General features: G+C 35.6%; 1 protein-coding gene across 2 annotated transcripts in view; it reads right to left on the minus strand.

The window, feature by feature from the left end:
* Positions 1-1,620: 1,620 nt before the first annotated feature.
* The window catches only part of LOC149794469 (uncharacterized), a 48,334-nt gene continuing 28,678 nt past the window's right edge, over positions 1,621-21,276 (minus strand). For both annotated transcript variants that reach the window (XM_089968711.1, XM_089968710.1), the window contains exons 6-11: positions 20,244-20,400; positions 19,026-19,259; positions 15,459-15,565; positions 14,980-15,087; positions 8,174-8,257; positions 1,621-6,233 (exon numbers count right to left, since the gene is read on the minus strand). In XM_089968711.1, the coding sequence (XP_089824837.1) occupies positions 6,156-6,233; positions 8,174-8,257; positions 14,980-15,087; positions 15,459-15,565; positions 19,026-19,259; positions 20,244-20,400 (768 nt within the window). In that variant the 3' untranslated portion in view covers positions 1,621-6,155. The remainder of the gene's footprint in view (positions 6,234-8,173; positions 8,258-14,979; positions 15,088-15,458; positions 15,566-19,025; positions 19,260-20,243; positions 20,401-21,276) is intronic.

A 21,276-nucleotide genomic window follows, 5' to 3' on the forward strand; every position in this document is an offset into this window, starting at 1 on the left:
TCAGGGATGAAATCATGTCTAAATCTGAAAGCTAATGGCAGGAATATAACTATACTAACGGCATAGGGATCATCCTTAATCTCATAGATGATCACTTTGTACAGGCAAGTCAAATAATTAAGCCCTGCATATTTGTTGGTATTGTTTTTGTGTCCTCTTTTACCAATTATAAGTCTACCACAATGTGCAAGGTATCAGTATCTTAGCAGTTACAAGTAGAATATAACTAAACAATTAATACAGTTAAAATTTCAATCTTGAAGTCTTTGGTCATAGCCTTGTTATCTATTCTGAACTTTAATAAAAGCTTTTATTAACAGGAATCTTCTAACATTTTCACCAAAATTCTGATAACTGCTTTAATTGCCTCATGGGCTATGGATTATATCAATAGTCTAAAAAATGTTTACATAAATAAGGTTTAGCAACCATTCAATAGCGTTATTTATCACTCTAAATTTAACTGGCCATGAAGGCCAATGAGAATCAAGATTCTTCACCTTCAGTTAGACTGGATTCTGGAATGCTGTCCATATTATGTATTAAACCCGAGTTTTGGACTGATTTGAGTCCAGGGCTGTCATGATTATTTTTGCTCTTTGATAAGTACATAAAACGAAAAATATATGTGTATCTGTTCTGTGTAAAACTGTGATTGAAGTTTCTAATTTTGGCAATTCTCTCCTGTATTTCATCTGTTGATGATTATCAAGCAAGAGGAACATCACTAGATATTAAGTCAACAAGGTCAAAGTCAAGGTCCCATGAGAACAATCTTCTGCATTTATGGTAGGTAATCATTTGTTTAATTTTATTATCTGTATCTACCCTAGCCATAGATAAACTGTTGTCAGATATTGCAATATTTAGCACTGAGTAATAATACGTTTCCATGAAGCATAGATCAAAAGGTCAAGGTCACTTTTAAATTCGTGAGTTGTTTAATTGAAATTTTGTATTCAGTGTTATGGTACAATATATATCATTATGTGCCTATCGATAAGCATCAGTTTTGAAAGATATTCACCATGTGTATAGGAGTATCATTGGAGATACAAATCAGAGTAAAATGTCAGGTAACTGTGCAAATTGTTATATTTTGAGCTAAATTGTTTAAAGTTTTATGAGGTGGATCTATTATTTCTTTCAATAAACCAAACATAAGATTTTGGTACCCAAATTTAGCAAAGGAGATGAAATAACAACAGCAATAGGTATATTAAAGTCAAAATGTCAAGTTCACAGGGGTCTATTGGTAATGTATCATCATGGTCAAAGGTGGGACAATAAATTTATATCTTTTTTTGTAATCCTTTTCTAAGAAGCAGTTGATATACAGGATTCAGTTCGTACATCCATACATCACTCCGTCTTCTTCCATTCCTCAAATCATGGACACAGGTGTGACAAGTATTTACATCCTGGTACAGAATAGGCTTAGGTACAGTAATAAGCACCGACCGACAACACAATTATATTGGAATTAAAAATCACTGGGAGGTTACCAAGTTTTGGGCATGCATGTTTTATATTGTTGTGTGCGTGGGGGGGGTAGGTGGGGTGTGTCAAGTTTATAGAATTGAGTATCCACGTTGATGGAAAAAAAACACATGACACTGCTTTCTTTTCTGTGTTTTATTGATTCACTATCATGACATATATGCAAAATTACCATACTGTTTAGGAAGAGCAAAACAGCCTTGTTAAAAAGTACTGTAAAAGAAGTTTGCAACCTGTAGTATTAGCAATATAAATGGGATCTTTCTTTTGTTTGTTTGTTTTATTTGGGTTTCATGACATTTTTTAGCACATGACAGGCTATATATGGTGGCCAGTATATTTGGAGGAGGAGGAACCCCTAGCATCACGATAAGAACCACCAGCTTACTGTAAGCTGCTTGCAAGCTTTCTCACATAGCCAATATAGGTTGTAATTATACGCAATCATATTGCATTCTTTAACAGCATCCTCTTTGTTACAATAAGGGTTGCAATGACTACTCCAACTTTATACTAACTTTCTTACCAAGAAAATTCACTAAGATCATCTGTCAACATACGGTTGACAGCCTGCAACTGTGCCATGATGTACATGTACCCTTCCTGCAACATTTTTGTTAGCAACTCATCAACTTCATTCCATGCTGACATTTGTAGCTCATTCACACAGTATATTATACTCCCAACAAGGTAACATGCCACATTCATGTTTCTCCAATTTATCTTTTCACACACAAGTTTTTTTGAGTCAAGGTAGGAAGATATAATGGATGTCACTACACTGAATACCTTATGTCACATTATTCTCTCACTGATGTCACATATATCTCACTGATGTCACATAGACCTCTCATTTATTTTACATAATTCTCTACTTAATGTCACATAGTTCTCTCATTGATGTCACATAGTTATCTCCTTGATGTTACATAGCTCTGTCATTGATGTCACATAGTTCTCTCATTGGTGTCATATACTTCTCTCATTGATGTAATATAGTTCTGTCATTGATGTCACATAGTTCTCTCATTTATGTCATATAGTTCTCTCATTGATTTCACACAGTTCTCTCATTTATGTCACATAGTTCTCCCCCTGATTAATTTTGTTTGTTTTTCACCCACAAGTTTTCCTTTCAAGTCAAGGCATGCAGACATAACGGATATCATTATGCTGAATATCTAACATATCATGGATCGATTAATTTTGCTTGCTTCAGGCAGCAACGTAACTCTTTCGTTCTCCATAAGATGACTTGTCTATCATGCTATTTCAGCTAGTTTCATATGCCAAAGGATTTACGATTCTTGGCTTACGATGATGTTCATTCATGTGACTCAAAAGCTATGACACATGATGTCAACATTGCCACTGTTGTTTCTGGAAATGTGTCATTTCTTTATTCCTATGTATGCACAAATGGGATGCTGTGAAAAATATTAAGGCAAATCCAACTTTTAGAAACATTTTGGATTGAAATAAAATGTCATTTTTAGTCTTGGGTGAGATTTACCTATGCCACAGTAGTACATATAATGGATTCCCTTACCCTCACTATCACAATTATATACTTGGAATGGACCAGTATCAAATTTGCATGAACAGTTTAAAACAGAGGCAGTTATAATGACTGCAACATTAAGTATTGCTTGGCTTAATTTAAATGACCACTACAATTTTCATATAGTCCATTATTTTTTACTGATTTATGCATTCCTTCAAATACCAATATATGCCATGAAACTGAATGCTGGTATCGTTATTATTCCAAATGAGTAATTTAAAACATGTCAAAAGTATAGTTTGCAAGTTTTCTGTTCTTAAAGCAGAAAAATACCTCATTGCCATATACGTGATGCTGTGTTGATTTAAAATGATATAGAGAATATTCTGTTCAAGTAAACAAGATAACTTCTTCCTAAAGAAATAATAAGAAAATATTACTAAAGTAATGAATTATTTTCCACAAAAAAGTCTGAACCTGGCTTGTGAATGTCTATTTTCAATCCCTTAACCTGTAATAAACTATTTGTAAACTTGAAAAGACATTTAAAAAAATTAAAAGTTTACAGAATGTATAGAGCTACATAATATCAAGACATTTTAATTTAAACATATGCATGATTCTTCATAATGCCAAGAATTAGATAAATGATAGACATCGGACATGTTTTGATCACCTGTCATCAAATCTTTCTTTTTTTTCTCTCTCTCTATCTCTCTCTCTCTCTGATTAGCCGAATTTAAGTAGTGCCTGTACATGAAATCATGAGAGGCAAAAGAAACCAAAAATAGCCAGCAAAGTCTACTAAAAAAATGTTGTTTTGGGGGAGATTTAACACCATTTTCAGCGCATGATAGGCCATACATGGCAGACAGTAAAACTGGTGGAGGAAGAACCTGGATAAACCCCAGGAAGAACCACCACCAACCCATCGGAAGCTACAGGCAAGCTTTCTCACATACCCTCATTGGCCGAGCCCAAGACATAAACCCATTGGACAGGGGTTTGATGGCAGCAATTGGTAAAGCAAGCCCTTTTGACCACTATGCTACACAGGGCCCCATAAAGATCTATAAACTGAGGAACAAAGACAGCTTTTGAGAGTTTAGGAAAAACTATTTCAACAAAACAGTTGACAGACATTTCCACTACAAATTGTACACCTGGTCATTAACAGACATTTCCACTACAAATTGTACACCTGGTCATTAACAGACATTTCCAATAATACATGCAGGCATGTTCAATTCAATTCAATACAGTACTGTGTACTCCCCCACCCATCACCAAATAAATGCTTCAAAGGCTGCACACACAACATATCGGTAAATTTTCATCCAGATTGTACTCTAATAAAGTTGTGTTCATTTTATGACATCACAAGTATAACATGGGGACCAAAATTGAAACAGATCTCCTTTTAATAGTTAAGAAAAAAGTAGGTCATGCTAACATATGTTTTACGGTATGGTAGTGTAGTCTCAAGACCAATCAACATTTAAATTTTGACTACTACAGAGTCAATACTTGTCAATAAATTTAAACAAACAGTATATTTTCATAGATGTTTAGACCATAATGATTGAACAGATGGTGTGCATAATTTGTGGACTGCAGGGTGATCAAAATCATTCAAAAATAACAACAGTTAAAGGGCCATGATTATGATACTGCCAGTTCCAGATTCTTCTAGAAATGCAATTCAGTGACAACATAATAAAAAACACAGTGATACATTTTTTAATAGAATCTTGCCATAATAATACTGCACTGAATATAATCTTGCTACAATGATACAGTATTCAATAAAATCTTGCCACAATGATAGAGTACTGAAATGAGTCTTGCCATAATGATAATGGATTGAATAAAATCTTGCCTCAATGATATAGCATTAAACAGAATCTTGCCACAATGATACAGTATTGAACAGAATATTGCCACAATGATACAGTACCAAATTAAATGTCATAATGATACAGTATTGAATAGAACATTACCAGAATAATATAGTACTGAATAGAATTTAGCTGCAATAATACAGTATTAAATAGAATCTTGCTACAATGATACAGTATTGAATAGAACATTGCCAGGATGATATAGTACTGAACAGAACTGTGATGCAATGATACAGTAATGAATAGAATCTTGTCCCACAATCAACAATATCCAAGATGCCATTTTTTCTATATTTGCCATACTTCCTAACTAAGTTCAGATTTCTTATAAATATTCATTTAACTGACAAGTAACAATCAAATAATAAATGTCGTAATTGGCACATTTAATGAATGTAAACCAATAGTTGCTGATGTATAAGTAAAACACCCATTCAAATATGAAAAATAGGTCATGGTAACATACTTTTACTATTGTAGAGTGCTACTAGTCCAAATGCTTCCATGTAACAAATTTCATGAATAATGAATGAAAGTCTGAAATCACACAGTTAAATAAAAGCTTGCCTCAAAACTTTAACCATGTCCTATATTATTACCATACCATGATTAACCATGTCCAAATTTATGACCTTTCATGATGCCTACCCAAGTTGCAACAGATTCCTGTAAATGTTATTAAATTTCATAACTACATGTATGTAGCAATCATAAAAGGACAAATAAAAACCATAATGACTTTCTGGCTGTGATGTATTGACAAATAGAGCTGTGTACAGACACTGTGGTTGTGATGTATGGGACACCAGAGCTGTGTACAGGCTGACTTTTGTGTGTATGATATATGGGACACTAGAGCTATGTACAAAGTGACTTTGTGGGTGTGATATATGTGACACATGAGCTGGGTACAGAAAGACACTAAAGCAAATCATGCCAGAGAGTCTGAAGAATGGAAAGGGTAGAATTGACCATTTAAACAGTTCCAAGATAATAGGAATCACTTCAATGTTATGGGATTAATAAACATACGTACAGGATACTTTCATTAAAATCTTAACCCTGTTGACAATGATACCTCCGATATGGCTGCCAGCAAGGTAACAAGTTGTACCAACTTTATGTGAATACCAAAGATGTTGCAACAAAACCCTAAAATCACCAGAAAACTATATTTAATGCTGAATAACTGTTTCTAAGTGTGAGAATTTGTGAGTTTATATTTATGTAAATCTATTAAAAAGCTGGAATCAGTAGTATCTTCCCTGTTGTTGCTGTGTATAGCCTGGTCTTCCTGGTGTCCCTGGTTGCGGTCCTGGATAGTTAGCCTGAAATAAGCACACATGTAAGAAAAATGTAATGGTATACAGCAGTAAAAGTTACTGCTGAATAACCTAAATATGTTTCTTGGAGTAGAAGATTAAGTGGAGCATCCTAGAAACAAAAGGCCTAAGGATTATGAACAATGCTCACAATTACTGCTCTGATGTCTGACTGGCCCATGAATACTGCTCTGATGTCTGACTGGCGCATGAATACTGCTCTGATGTCTGATTGTTCCATGAATAATTGCTATTAGCCAATGAAATGTCATAATTCTGAGTTGAGTGCAAGTGTCTGAGATGTATATTATTTGAAATCTTGGGGCCAAGCGAAGAAACAGGTAGGTGCAACAATACTTTGCTTGCTAGGCACCTCTGCTGCAGGTTTTGCCAAGACTCTGGACACATACATGGGTGTGCAGTCAACCATCCATGTTCAGTGGCTTTCTCCAGACTTTACTCAAAATTTTGACACATGCATGGGTGTGAGGTCACCCATCCAAGTTATATGGCTTTCTCCAGGTTTTACCCAAACTTGCATAAGTGTACAGTCAACCGTCCAATTTACTTGGCTTTCTCCAGCTTTTACCCAAACTTTTGACACAGGCATGGGTGTCCAGTCACCCATCTGAGTTACATGGCTTTCTCCAGGTTTTTTAATTTCCTCTGCTTCAGAGACCATCTCACACCAAGAAGGATATCAGAGTTGTTTGTGTTTCCCAACTTAAAAGTTTCAAGTACTGATTAAAGCTAAAGTCAAAATAGTGCAAACAAACAAACAATGCCTTTTGTATCCAGAATACTGAAATGTATCGAAAAATCAACATCCATTTACCAAGTGCTTAAATCCTAATGCTTTTTTCATCCTGGTACTATGACTAACACCTGGTTTGTGTAAGGACATATTTAACTCTAATTTCAAAAGATTTATTGCTGCAGAATTGATAACCATATTAAAAATAAATATTTTTTTCAAAATCTGATGGATTAAAATTGATTACATAAAATTGCTTTGAGCCTTGTCAAATATCATGAATCTGTTGTGGTTATTTCTTTGAAACAAACAATACTGGAAAACCACTGTAGTACTTTTCAAAACAGAAATTACTGGAAATTCATTCATTACTCCTTACAAACATATAATACCAGGAATCCATTGTAGTTATCTCTTGAAATCAGACAATACCAGAAATTGATTTAGTTATCCCTTTATGAATTCATTGTGGTTATCCCTTTTAAACAATACTGGAAATTCACTTTTGGTTATCCCTTTAATAAAGACAATATTGGAAATTGATTGTGGTTATCCCTTTAAAACAGATAAATATGGGAATTTACTGTGGTTATCCCTTTAATAAAGACAATACTGGGAATTCACTGGTTGTCCCTTTAAAACAGATAATACTGGGAATTGATTGTGGTTATCCCTTTAAAACAGATAAATATGGGTATTTACTGTGGTTATCCCTTTAAAACATATAATACTGGGAATTTACTGTGGTTACCCCTTTAAAAACAGATAATACTGGGAATCGATTGTGGTTATCCCTTTAAAACAGATAAATATGGGAATTTACTGTGGTTATCCCTTTAAAACATGTAATACTGGGAATTTACTGTGGTTATCCCTTTAAAACAGATAATACTGGGAATTTACTGTGGTTATCCCTTTAAAACAGATAATACTGGCTAAACACTGTCAATATATTCATTTTCAGTGCCTAGATATATTTGACTATGTCAAACAATCGTTGTAACACCATTTCAATTTCTGCTACAGATAAATAAAGGAAGGGTCAACAGTTATGCCTCCTCCTTCTACAACACAACTTCTGTTATTAGATTTTTATTTGAAGTGCATCAGAATAAAAAGGTTATGCCTCTATTCTATGGTATCCACATTCACTTCATATATGAGAACATACATTACAGTTACAGCAACTTACTTGTGAGCTAGTTGGCTGATAAGAACTAGTAGGCGGCCCTTGTTGGGCAGGAGACCTGCCTGAATAGCCAGTCACAATACTGCCCTAAAAACAAATAAGAGAACAACACTAGCAAAATTTTTTGTTTCAGATTGGTATCGAATACACACCTAATTGAGACAGCAAACAGGTAGTGAATACATACCTAATGGAGATGGCACATATCTACAAAATACAATCTTTAAGTCTTTAACTTTTAAGCTTGGTATTTTAAAGTTTCCTAAAACCTATTTCTGCTTTAATTTGTCATGTGAAAGCAAATTTTCAGTAAGTTATGTTTTTCTGAGAATATTTACCCAATCACATTACATTAGGAATATTAACCTGCTACCTCGTGAATCTAGCCCTACAGTCTTATCCTGTCTATATCATATAAAGGGCAATAACTCTTGCCCATTACCTCCCACTGCCACCACCAGGTGTTGCTAGTTTTTAGCTGAGCGATATACTAACAAGGATGCTTGCTTAGGGTGGTGGATTTTGAGCTTTTAATTAACGTGATTGGGTAAGTATTCTCAGAGAAACATAATTTACTGAAAAATTTGCTTTCCCCCTTCATATCTGTTCTCCAATCACATTACATTAGGACAATAGATAATAGGAGGAGGGAATGCTGAGCATCTGACCTCTACCTCAGGTTTCTTTCTTGGGAATGATGGCTGGATTCCCCATGTGAATGATAAACCATTTTCTGAACTACATATGCAACACAGCCTAAGGTCACTTGATCTGTGACCCCTTTCTATAGCTGAGAAGATAATTATTGAAATCTTTATACCTACAAAATTTCATTGGTGAATCCAGTGAAGCTGATAGGCTGTGTTGACTGTTTTAATTGGGTCTGGTGGTCATGTGGGCTGCCACCACCGAACCTACCATATTCAGGGTTTGCATCTGTAAAACTAAAACAGCTTCTAGTATATCTCGGATCGAAATATCATGTTCGACTAAGAGGCCCATAAAGATTACTCTAATCCCAGGAGTGGTAATCTTCATGAGATGACTCATATCTTGTGAGACCTATGAGTACACAGAACACATAACCCATTTCAGCCATGAAGCAAGGGCTTGAGGGGTGATATCCTGTTTCATGGCTTTTACAGGGAAGAGGCATTTGCATGTGCCATGATCTACCTCTATGAGTTTCAAGTAGTGCTTGAGTGCATGAACAGGATCTTGCGTGGTTGCTGTTCTCTACCTGTCTATGGAAAAGAGCGAGCAAATGAAGCCCTTTGGATACTGACAGACTTTAACCTATTTTTGGCTACAAAACCTGGTTGTGTCAGGAGGACCACTGAGCCATCCAATCTGAACTGAATATAGTTTGGGTCAATGGAAAGGGCATGTAGTTTGCTTACCCTGCATGCTGAAACTAAAGCTATCAGGAAGCAAAGTGTGGGCTCAAGGTTAGAATTTATTGAATTGAGCCATGTTAAAACACAGGACAGATTCCATTTTGGAAAGAGGGTGACACATTTTATTTGACCAAAAGGTCAATATCATGCCTAATATCACATCTGCCATGATGTTGGAATGTGTCAGATTCCATTGAGAAGTTGCTTTGATAGTAGTTGGGGCCAACCGTTTCTCCTTGAAGAGCCAGAGAAAAAATCTGACCAGTTGAGGGATTGAGACACTCAGTGGGATGATGTTATTAAGATGGCACCAGACCCTGAAAACATATCACTTTTCTTTGTAAGCCTTCAGAGTGGAGGGACTTCTTGCTTGAGATTCTTTCCACAGCCAAAGGTTTAAATTGCTTGTCTCACAAGGCCACTTGAATAAGAGCAAAGTTCATGGAAGAAGATGGTCTGGGCAGGGATGGAACACAAACTGACTGTTTGCTTGAGAAGATTAGGCCAGAATCTTCCTGGGAAGATCAATAGCTAGACTGATGACCCAGGACTTGTCACATCTGAGAGGGACCATCAGAATCATCCTGTGGTTCTGACCCTGTAACTTCTGGATTACTTTTTGTACGAGTACCATGGGGGATAGGCAGATACCCACATACCCCTCCAAACGGATGAACAGAGTATCCACTGCCCAAGCTTCTGGGTCTGGGAATGGAGAAACAAAGGTGCAGAGAAGGATCAAGTCTGCTACTGCATTGAATAATCTAAGGAGTTAAAAGAACTCTCTCACTGAAATCCAAGTCCTGTTGGAATGTATTTTAAAGAGTTCAATGATTCTGATTATGCAAACATGAGGAAGCCATATCAGAATAAGTCTGGTGATAAATTCCATACCTAGATCAGCAAAATTCCAGGATGGATGGAAGTCAGACATTTCCCAGTTCACTAGAATGCCTGGATAATCGAAAAGTGAGAGGAGATCATTCCTGTTTTGGAGTTACAGAATTTACCATATGTTTCTGGAGGATGATGTCCAGATATTCTGATGTTGTAGATCAAGTTGATCAGAACACGGTGATGAAACAATCCATTACCTTGATAAAAACCAAAGAGCTAATGTTGAGGCCAAAGGGTAGGACTTTAAACTGATAAACTGACTCAAATCTGTCCTCTGTGAGAATGTCAATAGCTTTCCTTTGTGGATAAGCAGTGAATATTCGAAAGTCTGGCATTGCCAGAACTGCTGGCTGGTTTGTCCAGCATACTGTTGGTCTGAATGCTGGCAGTATAGGAGATGGTCCAGCTATCACCAGTAACAGCTGCTCCAAGACAATGGTTGGATGGACAGATTTCAAGCTGAAATCTCCAGCATAGTAAGGATACATCAACAAAGGAGCAGCTAGATGGATGGATCTGTCACTAAGATACCTGTAAATCCAAGTTCCATGCTGAGGCAACTGGTGATAGCTGGACAGCCAGTAACAGTGTGGTGGTATAATAAATTCAATCCAATAGATCCAGTACAAACCCCACGCTTCCTTATTTACAGGCCCAAATGCCATGCTCAGACATGAGGGTGACTGGGCTGCCTAAGACTGTGGGGATACTCCCCCAATGAGTCGGATTTGCAAGCAATAAACTAACTGGCTGGACTGTTTTCTCAAAACGTCCCATATGATGGATGGTCAGTGAAATGGTTCCAATGGATCCGGTACAAACCCCATGGTCCAGACTTACAGCAGACCTGTCAACCCTAGCAAGAATGTGTCTGCAAGGCAGTAGATTTTTTTCCCCATAAGTCTGACCAGTTTTCCATAAAGTGTAACAAAATATAATTTCTTGTTATTGTAAAGTTGGAAATTATGTATTTAAAATGTTCGATATTCGAAACTGATGCAGAGATAGCAAACATTATGTTCAGCTTAAGAGTTTGTAAAGTACACATAAAACTTATTTATCTCTAGTACAGTTGCAAAAACTTAATTCTTGGAATTTATCTTCAATTTCACTTAATGACAATCATATCTCACGCCACAAGACATACTCAAATCAACATGTCCAATAAACATAATTGTTGCCCTCCCTGCTTTTATTCACAAGAATCTGAATATTCCTTCTGATTCCTCTGTACTGATTATTAACACTTTTTTAGAGGCTTATTTTCCTTATTGTCTTCAACATGTATCACTTGAAAATTGTAAAATCAACAGTTCGATCAAACAGGCATTTTGTTTGAAAAAATATATGCAGTTTAAAGTGTCTGGGATACCCTGATGAAAATAGTTTGGTTCCCTAACCAACTGCACTAAATCTAATATAAAACACGCATCAAAATCAAATACCGACAAGCCAATTTTCTAGCGTTTACCACAACAATCAGATTTCATTAATTTTTGTGAAAATAGTCAGTGTCATGCTAACTCATAAATGACAACATGTTTAGTATTAAAATAATAAATTCCATTATCTATTAAATGCACATACATGCTCATGATATCTCTTCTTAAATACTCTAATATTTTTAGCAGATTTTACATGTAGTGGAAGCTTGTTCCACAGAACTGTACTAGAGTATTGGAAGCTCTTTTTTAAATTGCTCTGTTCTTGGTTTTGGTGGTAGGTTCCATGTGATATTGATCACAACTGGTATTGTGTTGAAAAAGGCCTGAATAAGTCATGAAGATACTCTGGTACAGTTCCATGTAGACATTTATATAAAAGAACTGCCTTGTGAAAATCTATCCTGTCATATATTGTGAACCATTTGAGTTCTGTAAATAATGCTTTTGAGGGATGATCAATAGATGCATCTCAAATTAAGTGTGCTGCTCGTTTATGAAGTTTATAAATCCTGTCAAGCTCAGGTTTAGCACAGTTTCCCCATACATTTGAAAAATAATCCATTTTTGGAAGAATATATGACTTGTAGTATAGATTTCGAGTTTCCATAGGTAATTATATACTGATTCTGTTGAGTAGGGCAATTCTGGATGACAGTGTTTTACAAAGCTTATCAATATGGAGATTCCGTAATAAATTATTATCTACGGTCACACCTACAAGCCTTTCATTTTTGACATTTTCTAATGGATGATTATTTATTGCAAGAGATAGTTCTGGTTTCCCTAATTTGTGTAGCTTTTGTGATATCCCCAAAATCATACATTTTGTTTTACTTTCATTAATTACCATCCTATTTTGTTGTGCCCAGTTTTGGACTCTAATAAGGTTTGAGTTTAATCTTGTTTGGATAAATTCAGCATCAGAACTAGATGTATACAAGGTTGCATCATCTGCAAACAAATCTGTGTTTGTGGATTCAGTATTTAATGGTAGATCATTGATATAGATAAGGAAGAGGAGAGGGCCCAAAACTGAGCCTTGAGGGACCCATGAATGAATTGTGCGAGTTTGAGAGCTAATATTGCCAATGCTTACTTGTTGAGACCTTTGATTTAGGTATGATCTAAACCAGTTTAAAGAAGGATTGTCGAACCTGTAACAGTTCAACTTTTGCAGCAGAATTTCATGATCAACAAGATTAAAGGCTTTCTTGAAGTCAAGGAAAACAATCCCAGTCATATGTCCATTATCCATTTCCTTCAGCCAAAGATCAATTAATTTGGTAAGTTCTGTGTGGCACGAGTGGTACTTTCTAAATCCTGATTGCGCTTTATAAAATAGAGAGTATGTTTCAAAACATTTATAAACATGAATGGCTACATGCTTTTCAAATAATTTTGACAATACAGGTAGAATTGATAGTGATCTGTAATTTCCTGTATCCTCCTCTTCTCCTTTCTTAAAGATAGGTGTAACCTTTGCACATTTCAGTGTTTCTGGAAAATTACCACTCATTATACAATGACAGTGTGGTGTAATGTTGTGTCAAATAGATAAACTCAAAGTCACTCAAATTTGGCAAAAATTGTAAAAATAATGTATACAATCTACAGAAGAATGATTGTCCCACATAATAAATCCAAAATAAAAGTTGGATGGTACAATCTGAACACTAAAATGGCTTCGATTGTTGGAAGTAAAATGTACAGCATTATCAGTACAGCAGCAAAGCTGAAACTGGCAACACCTGGTGGTGGCAAGGGGAGCTAACAAGCATTGAGTTATTGCCCTTTGTCTATTTGAGACAGACAGGAAAAGCCTATTTTTCTCTTTTAGTTGGGCTGGATTCATGAGGTAGCAGGCTAATGTCCCTAACTGGGGAACATATTTGAAGAAGAAAGTAAGCTGTGTATGGCTGTTCTTAGAATTGTTCTTACAACTAGTCATATAAAAGTAAGCTGTATATGGCCTTCCTTAGAATTATTCAAGTCAAAGTAAGCTGTATATGGTCTTTCTTAGAATTAGTCATGTCACAGTAAGCTGTATATGGCCTTTCTTAGAATTAGTCATGTCAAAGTAAGCTGTATATGGCCTTTCTGAGAATTAGTCATGACAAAGTAAGCTGTATATGGTCTTTCTTAGAATTAGTCATGTCAAAGTAAGCTGTATATGGTCTTTCTTAGAATTAGTCAAGTCAAAATAAGCTGTATATGGCCTTTCTGAGAATTAGTCATGACAAAGTAAGCTGTATACGGTCTTTCTTAGAATTAGTCATGTTAAAGTAAGCTGTATATGGCCTTTCTTAGAATTATTCAAGACAAAATAAGCTGTATATGGTCTTTCTTAGAATTAGTCAAGTCAAAGCAAGCTGTATATGGCCTTTCTTAGAATTATTCAAGACAAAATAAGCTGTATATGGTCTTTCTTAGAATTAGTCATGTCAAAGTAAGCTGTATATGGTCTTTCTTAGAATTAGTCAAGTCAAAATAAGCTGTATATGGCCTTTCTGAGAATTAGTCATGACAAAGTAAGCTGTATATGGTCTTTCTTAGAATTAGTCATGTCAAAGTAAGCTGTATATGGCCTTTCTTAGAATTATTCAAGACAAAATAAGCTGTATATGGTCTTTCTTAGAATTAGTCAAGTCAAAGTAAGCTGTATATGGCCTTTCTTAGAATTAGTCATGACAAAGTAAGCTACCTGTTGTCTTTCACTTAAATGAAACTGGTTAACTATATGAAATATAACTGTAACTTTATTAAATTTAAAAGCAGATAAAAACGTCATTTTATGTTTCAGTAACTTCTGTGTATGAACACTGCTTGTTTGTTTATGTGCCAATTTCAGTCAAAGTTACTTCCCTTCCATTTTGTGAGACTATATTAGATACTCTGAAATCTTAGCTATCTCAACTTCCACTAAATGCTATTATTTCCAGAGAAAATGTCTGACATGTATTTTGATCTTTTCATCCTATCTAAAACCACTTCTGCCACCATCAGTAGGTAGATGATAATACCAATATAGTTAGACTGAATAATGTATTGAAAATAAAATGAATGATCACACCTTAGGCTGTGACTGCTGAAGCTGCAGCTGTGGATGTGTACTAATCAGACTGGCCTGCTGGCTTGCCAGTGGTGTGACACCTCTAATCTGTTGTTGCTGCTGCTGTTGCTGAATGAGTGGAAAATATTGCAATTTACACAGCATGAATGATATTTTGCTATTTTTATGAAATTTTTAAAAAAAATTAAAATACCTGGTAAGATGTGAGAAAAAAGAAAGTCTCAGAAATAGTCACATTTACTTGAATTGCTCAGCAGAGAATTTTAAAAAAAGAGCTTCAAAATGTCTCAAATGAAAAGCTGCATGGCTTTAAAGTTGATGGTTTGCCAATGAGATCATCCATCAATCATATGCAAATTAGGCACACACAAATTTGAATTCATTCTTGAAGTAAATTTAGAAGCAAAAGTTATGTTGGATTAAAAATTCAAAAGAATTTGTACAATTCTAATACATTACCAATTCTAACCATAACAGACCTGCTGTATTTTGTAACTGTCCTCCGTCGCAAACCCAGCCTTCTGGTTGGCATGCTCCAGCTGCTGCTGAAGGGGGATGCTGGAGGCATGAGGAGAACCAAGGTAAGCTGATAAGTAAGAAACAGAACTTCTGTTAATGACTGAAATAGGTGTATCTGGGAAACTCAGATTCATTAATTATTTTGACATACAATTAAATATGTTATAGGCAACCATCTCGGAGACAGTTGGTTGCATAATGGACTTGAATTTGTTTCTAAAATACTAGGTTTTTGTTTTTAAAGACAAGTTAATTGCTTCAAAAAGATGATCTTACAACAGGCTTGACTACAAGTATAATTTGAGATCTGGTTTTTTTTTAACCAGATATTTGCCTTTTCCACTGTTTAATAAACATTATGATTTTATACATTTAACTAAAACTTTGAAACTCCTAGAGGTTCAGCTGAAGCAAGATTCCAATGTAATTATAACAATGAACCACTGTGCCAAACTTGTAACTATCAATAAAATTTCCAACAATGTGACAAATAATTACAGACCTGCCACTTTGAGTGGAATTAAAATAGGATGCCAAAGGAAAAAAATGGGATTTGGAGGGGAAAAAATCAGGATATATGTACAAAACTTTACAAAGGAATTGACATCTCCAATGTCTTATGCTATTTACTGAATATAAAAATGTATGCTACAGTTATGATGTGAAAATCTATCATTTTTCCATTTTCATTTTCTATGCTTATATTTTAGTGTTAATTCATTTAACATATAAAATATCAGCAAAAGAGAAGAAAATGGAAAAAATGATAGATTTTCATGGTGTAACTGTAGTATGGAATTTCTGCATCACTTTTGCTCTCTTTGCACTGCCATCATAAATCAAAGGGCATTCTTTAAACATTTTAAAGCAAATTTAAAAATATGGGATTTGGGGAAAAATTAGGGAAATTGGACTTTACAGATTTTTAAGCAAATAAATCTGAGTGATCTGAGTGATCTCAAGTAAATTGGGATAAGTGGCAGGTCTGATTACATTAAATTTGGAGATGATTATTATTGGGTTTGTCATCTCATGATCTTACGCTGTATGTGGACCAAAGCAACTGTTGAGATCAAAGGATAGGTGAATGACCCTGTGCATAGCAGATTAATTTCTGTAGGAGTAAATATTTCTATACTCTTCAAAATATCTTACACTGATTAAAAATATCTTCTAAAACAACCCATGGAATACAGAACTAAACATTCTTAAACATATAAATCTGGCTTTATGGTAGTTTTGGCTAGCTAAGAAATATATAACAGATTTAGCAACTGGTGTGTCATTCAATGTAAAGTGAAATCATTTGAAGGTCAGCCAATATTTTAATTACTGTCTTACTAGGCAATTTGATAAATCTTTTCCTTAATGCTTTTTTTTCTCATAAATGCTGACCTTTAATGGCCACTAAGATGTCTTCTAATAACATCTCCATGCCAAGATAACTAACGATAAGATTTTTAATATGGCTGCCATGCTGGAAATATTAGATGACAGATCAGCACCATTTTGATTTAGGACCAAGATATGACACCATTTTGATTTAGGACCAAGATATGACACCATTCTGATTTAGGACCAAGATATGACACCATTTTGATTTAGGACCAAGATATGACACCACTCAGGAGGAGTAGCAATAACAAAACTTTAAAGCTGGCCATTAGGCTGCCACAGTGGATGTCCAAATGGAACCATTTTCGTTTAGGATCAAGGAGACATAATAAAGAGACTCTTAATGAGATCCCCATGTTAATAAGACTGACTAGCAATAATTCAAGATAGACACTGCAATAGCCATATTGTAAGTGTGAACAGAATCATTTTCATTTAGGTTCAGCTAGTCATCGTAAGAAAACTGTCTGTGAAAATCTCATGTCCTTATGACTTTCTATTTAGGAGGAAAATCAAGAACAAGATTTTCTCAATGACTGCAATCACAGCCATGCTAGATTTTAGATTAGGAAAAGTTTTCATTTAGAATTAACTGAACTTCATATGATGTCTTGACTGAAACCCCCATGCTGATATGACCATCCATGCAGGAGGACAATTGATAAGGTTTTCAATATGGGCACTGATGTGGCCACATTGGATGTCCAGGCAGCATCGTTTTCATGTAGGATCAACTAGTCTTCTGGTGAAAACCCCATGTCAGTATGACTTTCCATTCATCAGAAGTTATAATAAGATTTTTGCAATAGCTGCCATGGTAACCATATTGCATGTCAGGTCAACACCATTCTTATTAGCACCAATTAAACATCATTAGAAACCATTTAGTGAAATCGCTATGTTGATATGACCGTTCAGGAGTAGCTATAACAAGATTTTCAAGATGGCTGCTGTGGTGGCAACACGTGATGTCCATGTAGCATCATTTTCATTTAGAACCAAACACAGTCTTAGAATAAATGTGTGTGTAATGTTTCATAGTAATCCTCCAAGTAGTTTAGGAGAAGAATCAATTACAGATATCAGTTGATGAATATGAGATGGTAGACAACAGGCCATTCCATTTACGATCATTACAGCTAAAAATCATTGAAACGGCTGAAAAATGTAATTATACTGCTACATGCACAAGAAAATGTATTCTAAACCTCACTGTCTATGTTAAGGGGTTTCTGCTAACTAGGTTAAATCATCAAATTTAAATCTAGAAAGCTTCCCCCCCATTATTAGACACTTTAAAAATTATTCTGACAATGAAACTTTAATCAGGTCATCTACATGTATTGAAACAATACTAAAAAATTTCTATTCCCAGGTCAAACAATATTTGCATAAATGTGTTTTTTTAAACAGTTTCGTAAAGAAAATGGATCTCAGTATCTCATTCTAACTTAGGTCACAAACAAACAAAAAACTGGTGTATTTGTAACATTCATCCAATCAACAAAATGCTCATCTACCTGAACCGTATGCTTGTCTTCACTGTTTTAAGATTTTATATAGACAATTAAGATCTTGAACTGCTGGCACATTATGCAGTAGCACTGATCTACCCGCAAAAAATGTAATAACACTGATATGTCTGCAAATTATGTAATAATACTAATCTGACTTCAAATTATGTAATAACACTGATCTGCATGTAAATAATGTAATAGCACTAATCTGCTGATGTACTGTGTAATGGCAGATCCCCATGTTGATTTATTGTATCATGGCAGATCCCTGTCTATGCTATCTACCGTGCAATGGCAGATCCCTGTCTATGCTGATGTGCTGTGCAGTGGTAGATTCCTGTCTATGCTGATGTATTGCATAATGGCAGATACGTGTCTGCTAATGTACTATATAACAGTAGAGCGGTGTTTATGCTGATGCACTGTGCAATGGCAGATCTATGCCTATGCTTATGTACTGTATAATGACAGATCTATGCCTATGCTTATGTACTGTATAATGACAGATCCATGTCTATGCTGGCATATTATGCAATGGCATATCTGTATCTATAATCTTCTCAGCTGTCTATGTGATACACACACCAAAATAAGGTAACCACTATGATGACATACCTGGCTGCTGGACTCTCTGCATTGAAAAATTCTGAAATGGAGACTCTGACATTGCCTTTTGATGCTGGGCATAGTGGCTGGCATAAGACGAGAATGCTGATTGGCTGGGAGTGTTGTACTTAGAAGCTGGTGATTTGCTGGTGGTATATGTGGCAGTTGGTTGCTGGTATGAGTGTCCTGGTTGGCTGACGTAGGCCACCTGACTTGATTGAGCTTGCTGAAAATTACTTGTCTCTGGAAAGGGAAAACAATGATTGTGCTGAATGCATTTTCTTCTAAGAGTCACTGTATAACCAATCTAAATGGATTAAAAGTATTCCTATAATTTAGTCTACTCTCTAGACACAAATACCAATTTGCTACACCATGCTACCTCTGTAATGACAAACTGATGTGCTTCAAGTGATTCTTCCTGTCCTTTAATATGTATTAAAGACTCTCCTACAAATGTTTCTGTTTCCAACCAGAAAATGGTAAATATTTTCAAACCAAACTTAGTATTTCTGAACAATAACCATACTCACGTTGAGACTGAAGTGTGCACTTAAAATGTACTATTTGATTTCATAAGGCTACAGTTATTTCATCATTATCACAGCGCTGTAAATATGCCATAAACATGTCCCCCATATAATCTAGATAAGTTAAATCCCCTTCTCTATGTGGGAGTTCTAAACTGTGTAACTGCACTCTCTCAAAAAATGTTGTTAGTGAATAAATCACATAACGGATCCAATGCTGGACTGTTCTAACCACCAAGTGATTGATACACCAGGCATGTATTGTGGGAACTTTCAATAAAATCATTAAGTTCTATATAGATTTCTGAACCCACTTCCTTGCCGAGTGGCATGCCAGGATTTGAGACCCAGGCCCTTACAAAAGACATTTTTATGAAAACTGTTTTTTTTAAAAAAGGGGGAAGGTACACTTAATGAAACACATTGAGCTATCACATTCCCATCTTGCCAATAATATGGGTAATGATATCTAAAATGTAATGTTCTCTTTTTCAGAGTCCAGGAACAACGCTGTATGTGATGTAAAATGGGGTTTGAACAGAGGCATTTTCAAGTCTTCTTTACTAACTTTAAAGTCTGTGAGATACACAAAATAATCCATAATCTTACTCATGTACAAGAAAATATAAAAAATAAACAAAACTTGAACAAAAACCATGACAAAAACTTAATAAGGAAACTTAGCAATAATCCTTACTAAAGTCCCCCTGTGGATGGCTATGGGTGTAGAGGCTTCCTGTCTGTTGCTTGGGAACTGCTAGTGTTGCTGGGATCAATTTGGTGTCTCCAAATTGATGCTGATACATGGTGGATGGAGGGGGTGACGGACTCCTAGGTCTCTTCAAAGCAACATTCTGAATAACAAGTACAGATGCACAAAATCAAAATAGTTTAGCATCATACAATTTTACTGAATCTTACAATGCTCAAGATTTTTTTTCACACAGGCCCTGGGCAACTGACTGGGGAAAAAAAAGAAAAAAGAAGAATTTTCCCTTACTTCAAATTCACCTGCATGAGAAGGCCATAAGTTTTTACAATTAATTTGACACATCTACCTGTCCTGAAAAATTAAATGGTCAGTCCGTTATACTTATGATATTGACCATCATTTACATTCGGCTGCATAAAGGGTTCACATCGAATGTGATTTCCAACAATTTCACAATTTCTGTATGTTCAGGTGTGGGATTCTGAATAACTGTTGCATACACCTATACACCTGTGATACACCTATACACCTGTGATACACCTATACACTTGTGATCACTAAGCATATGCCTTCATTCTGATTCGAGTCTTTGTATAGCATTATGATTTGTAGAGATGTGTAGTCAGGGGCCTGTTATAGTTTTTCTATGGCATCATGATCTGTAGGAATGTTTAGTTAGGGTCCTGTTGGAGTTTTTCTATGGCATCATGATCTGTAGGGATGTGTAGTTGGGGGCCTGTTGGAGTTTTTCTATGGCCTCATGATCTGTAGGGATGTTTAGTCAGGGGCCTGTTGGAGTCTTTGTATGGCATCATGATCTGTAGGGATGTGTAGTTGGGGGCCTGTTGGAGTATTTCTATGGCCTCATGATCTGTAGGGATGTTTAGTCAGGGGCCTGTTGGAGTCTTTGTATGGCATCGTGATCTGTAGGGATGTGTAGTCGGGGGCCTGCTGGAGTTTTTCTATGGCATCATGATCTGTAGGGATGTGTAGTCAGGGGCCTGTTGGAGTCTTTGTA

Source organism: Sinohyriopsis cumingii, chromosome 8 (genome assembly GCF_028554795.1).
Source record: "Sinohyriopsis cumingii isolate HCF-2022 chromosome 8, ASM2855479v2, whole genome shotgun sequence".
Lineage (NCBI taxonomy): Eukaryota > Metazoa > Mollusca > Bivalvia > Unionida > Unionidae > Sinohyriopsis > Sinohyriopsis cumingii.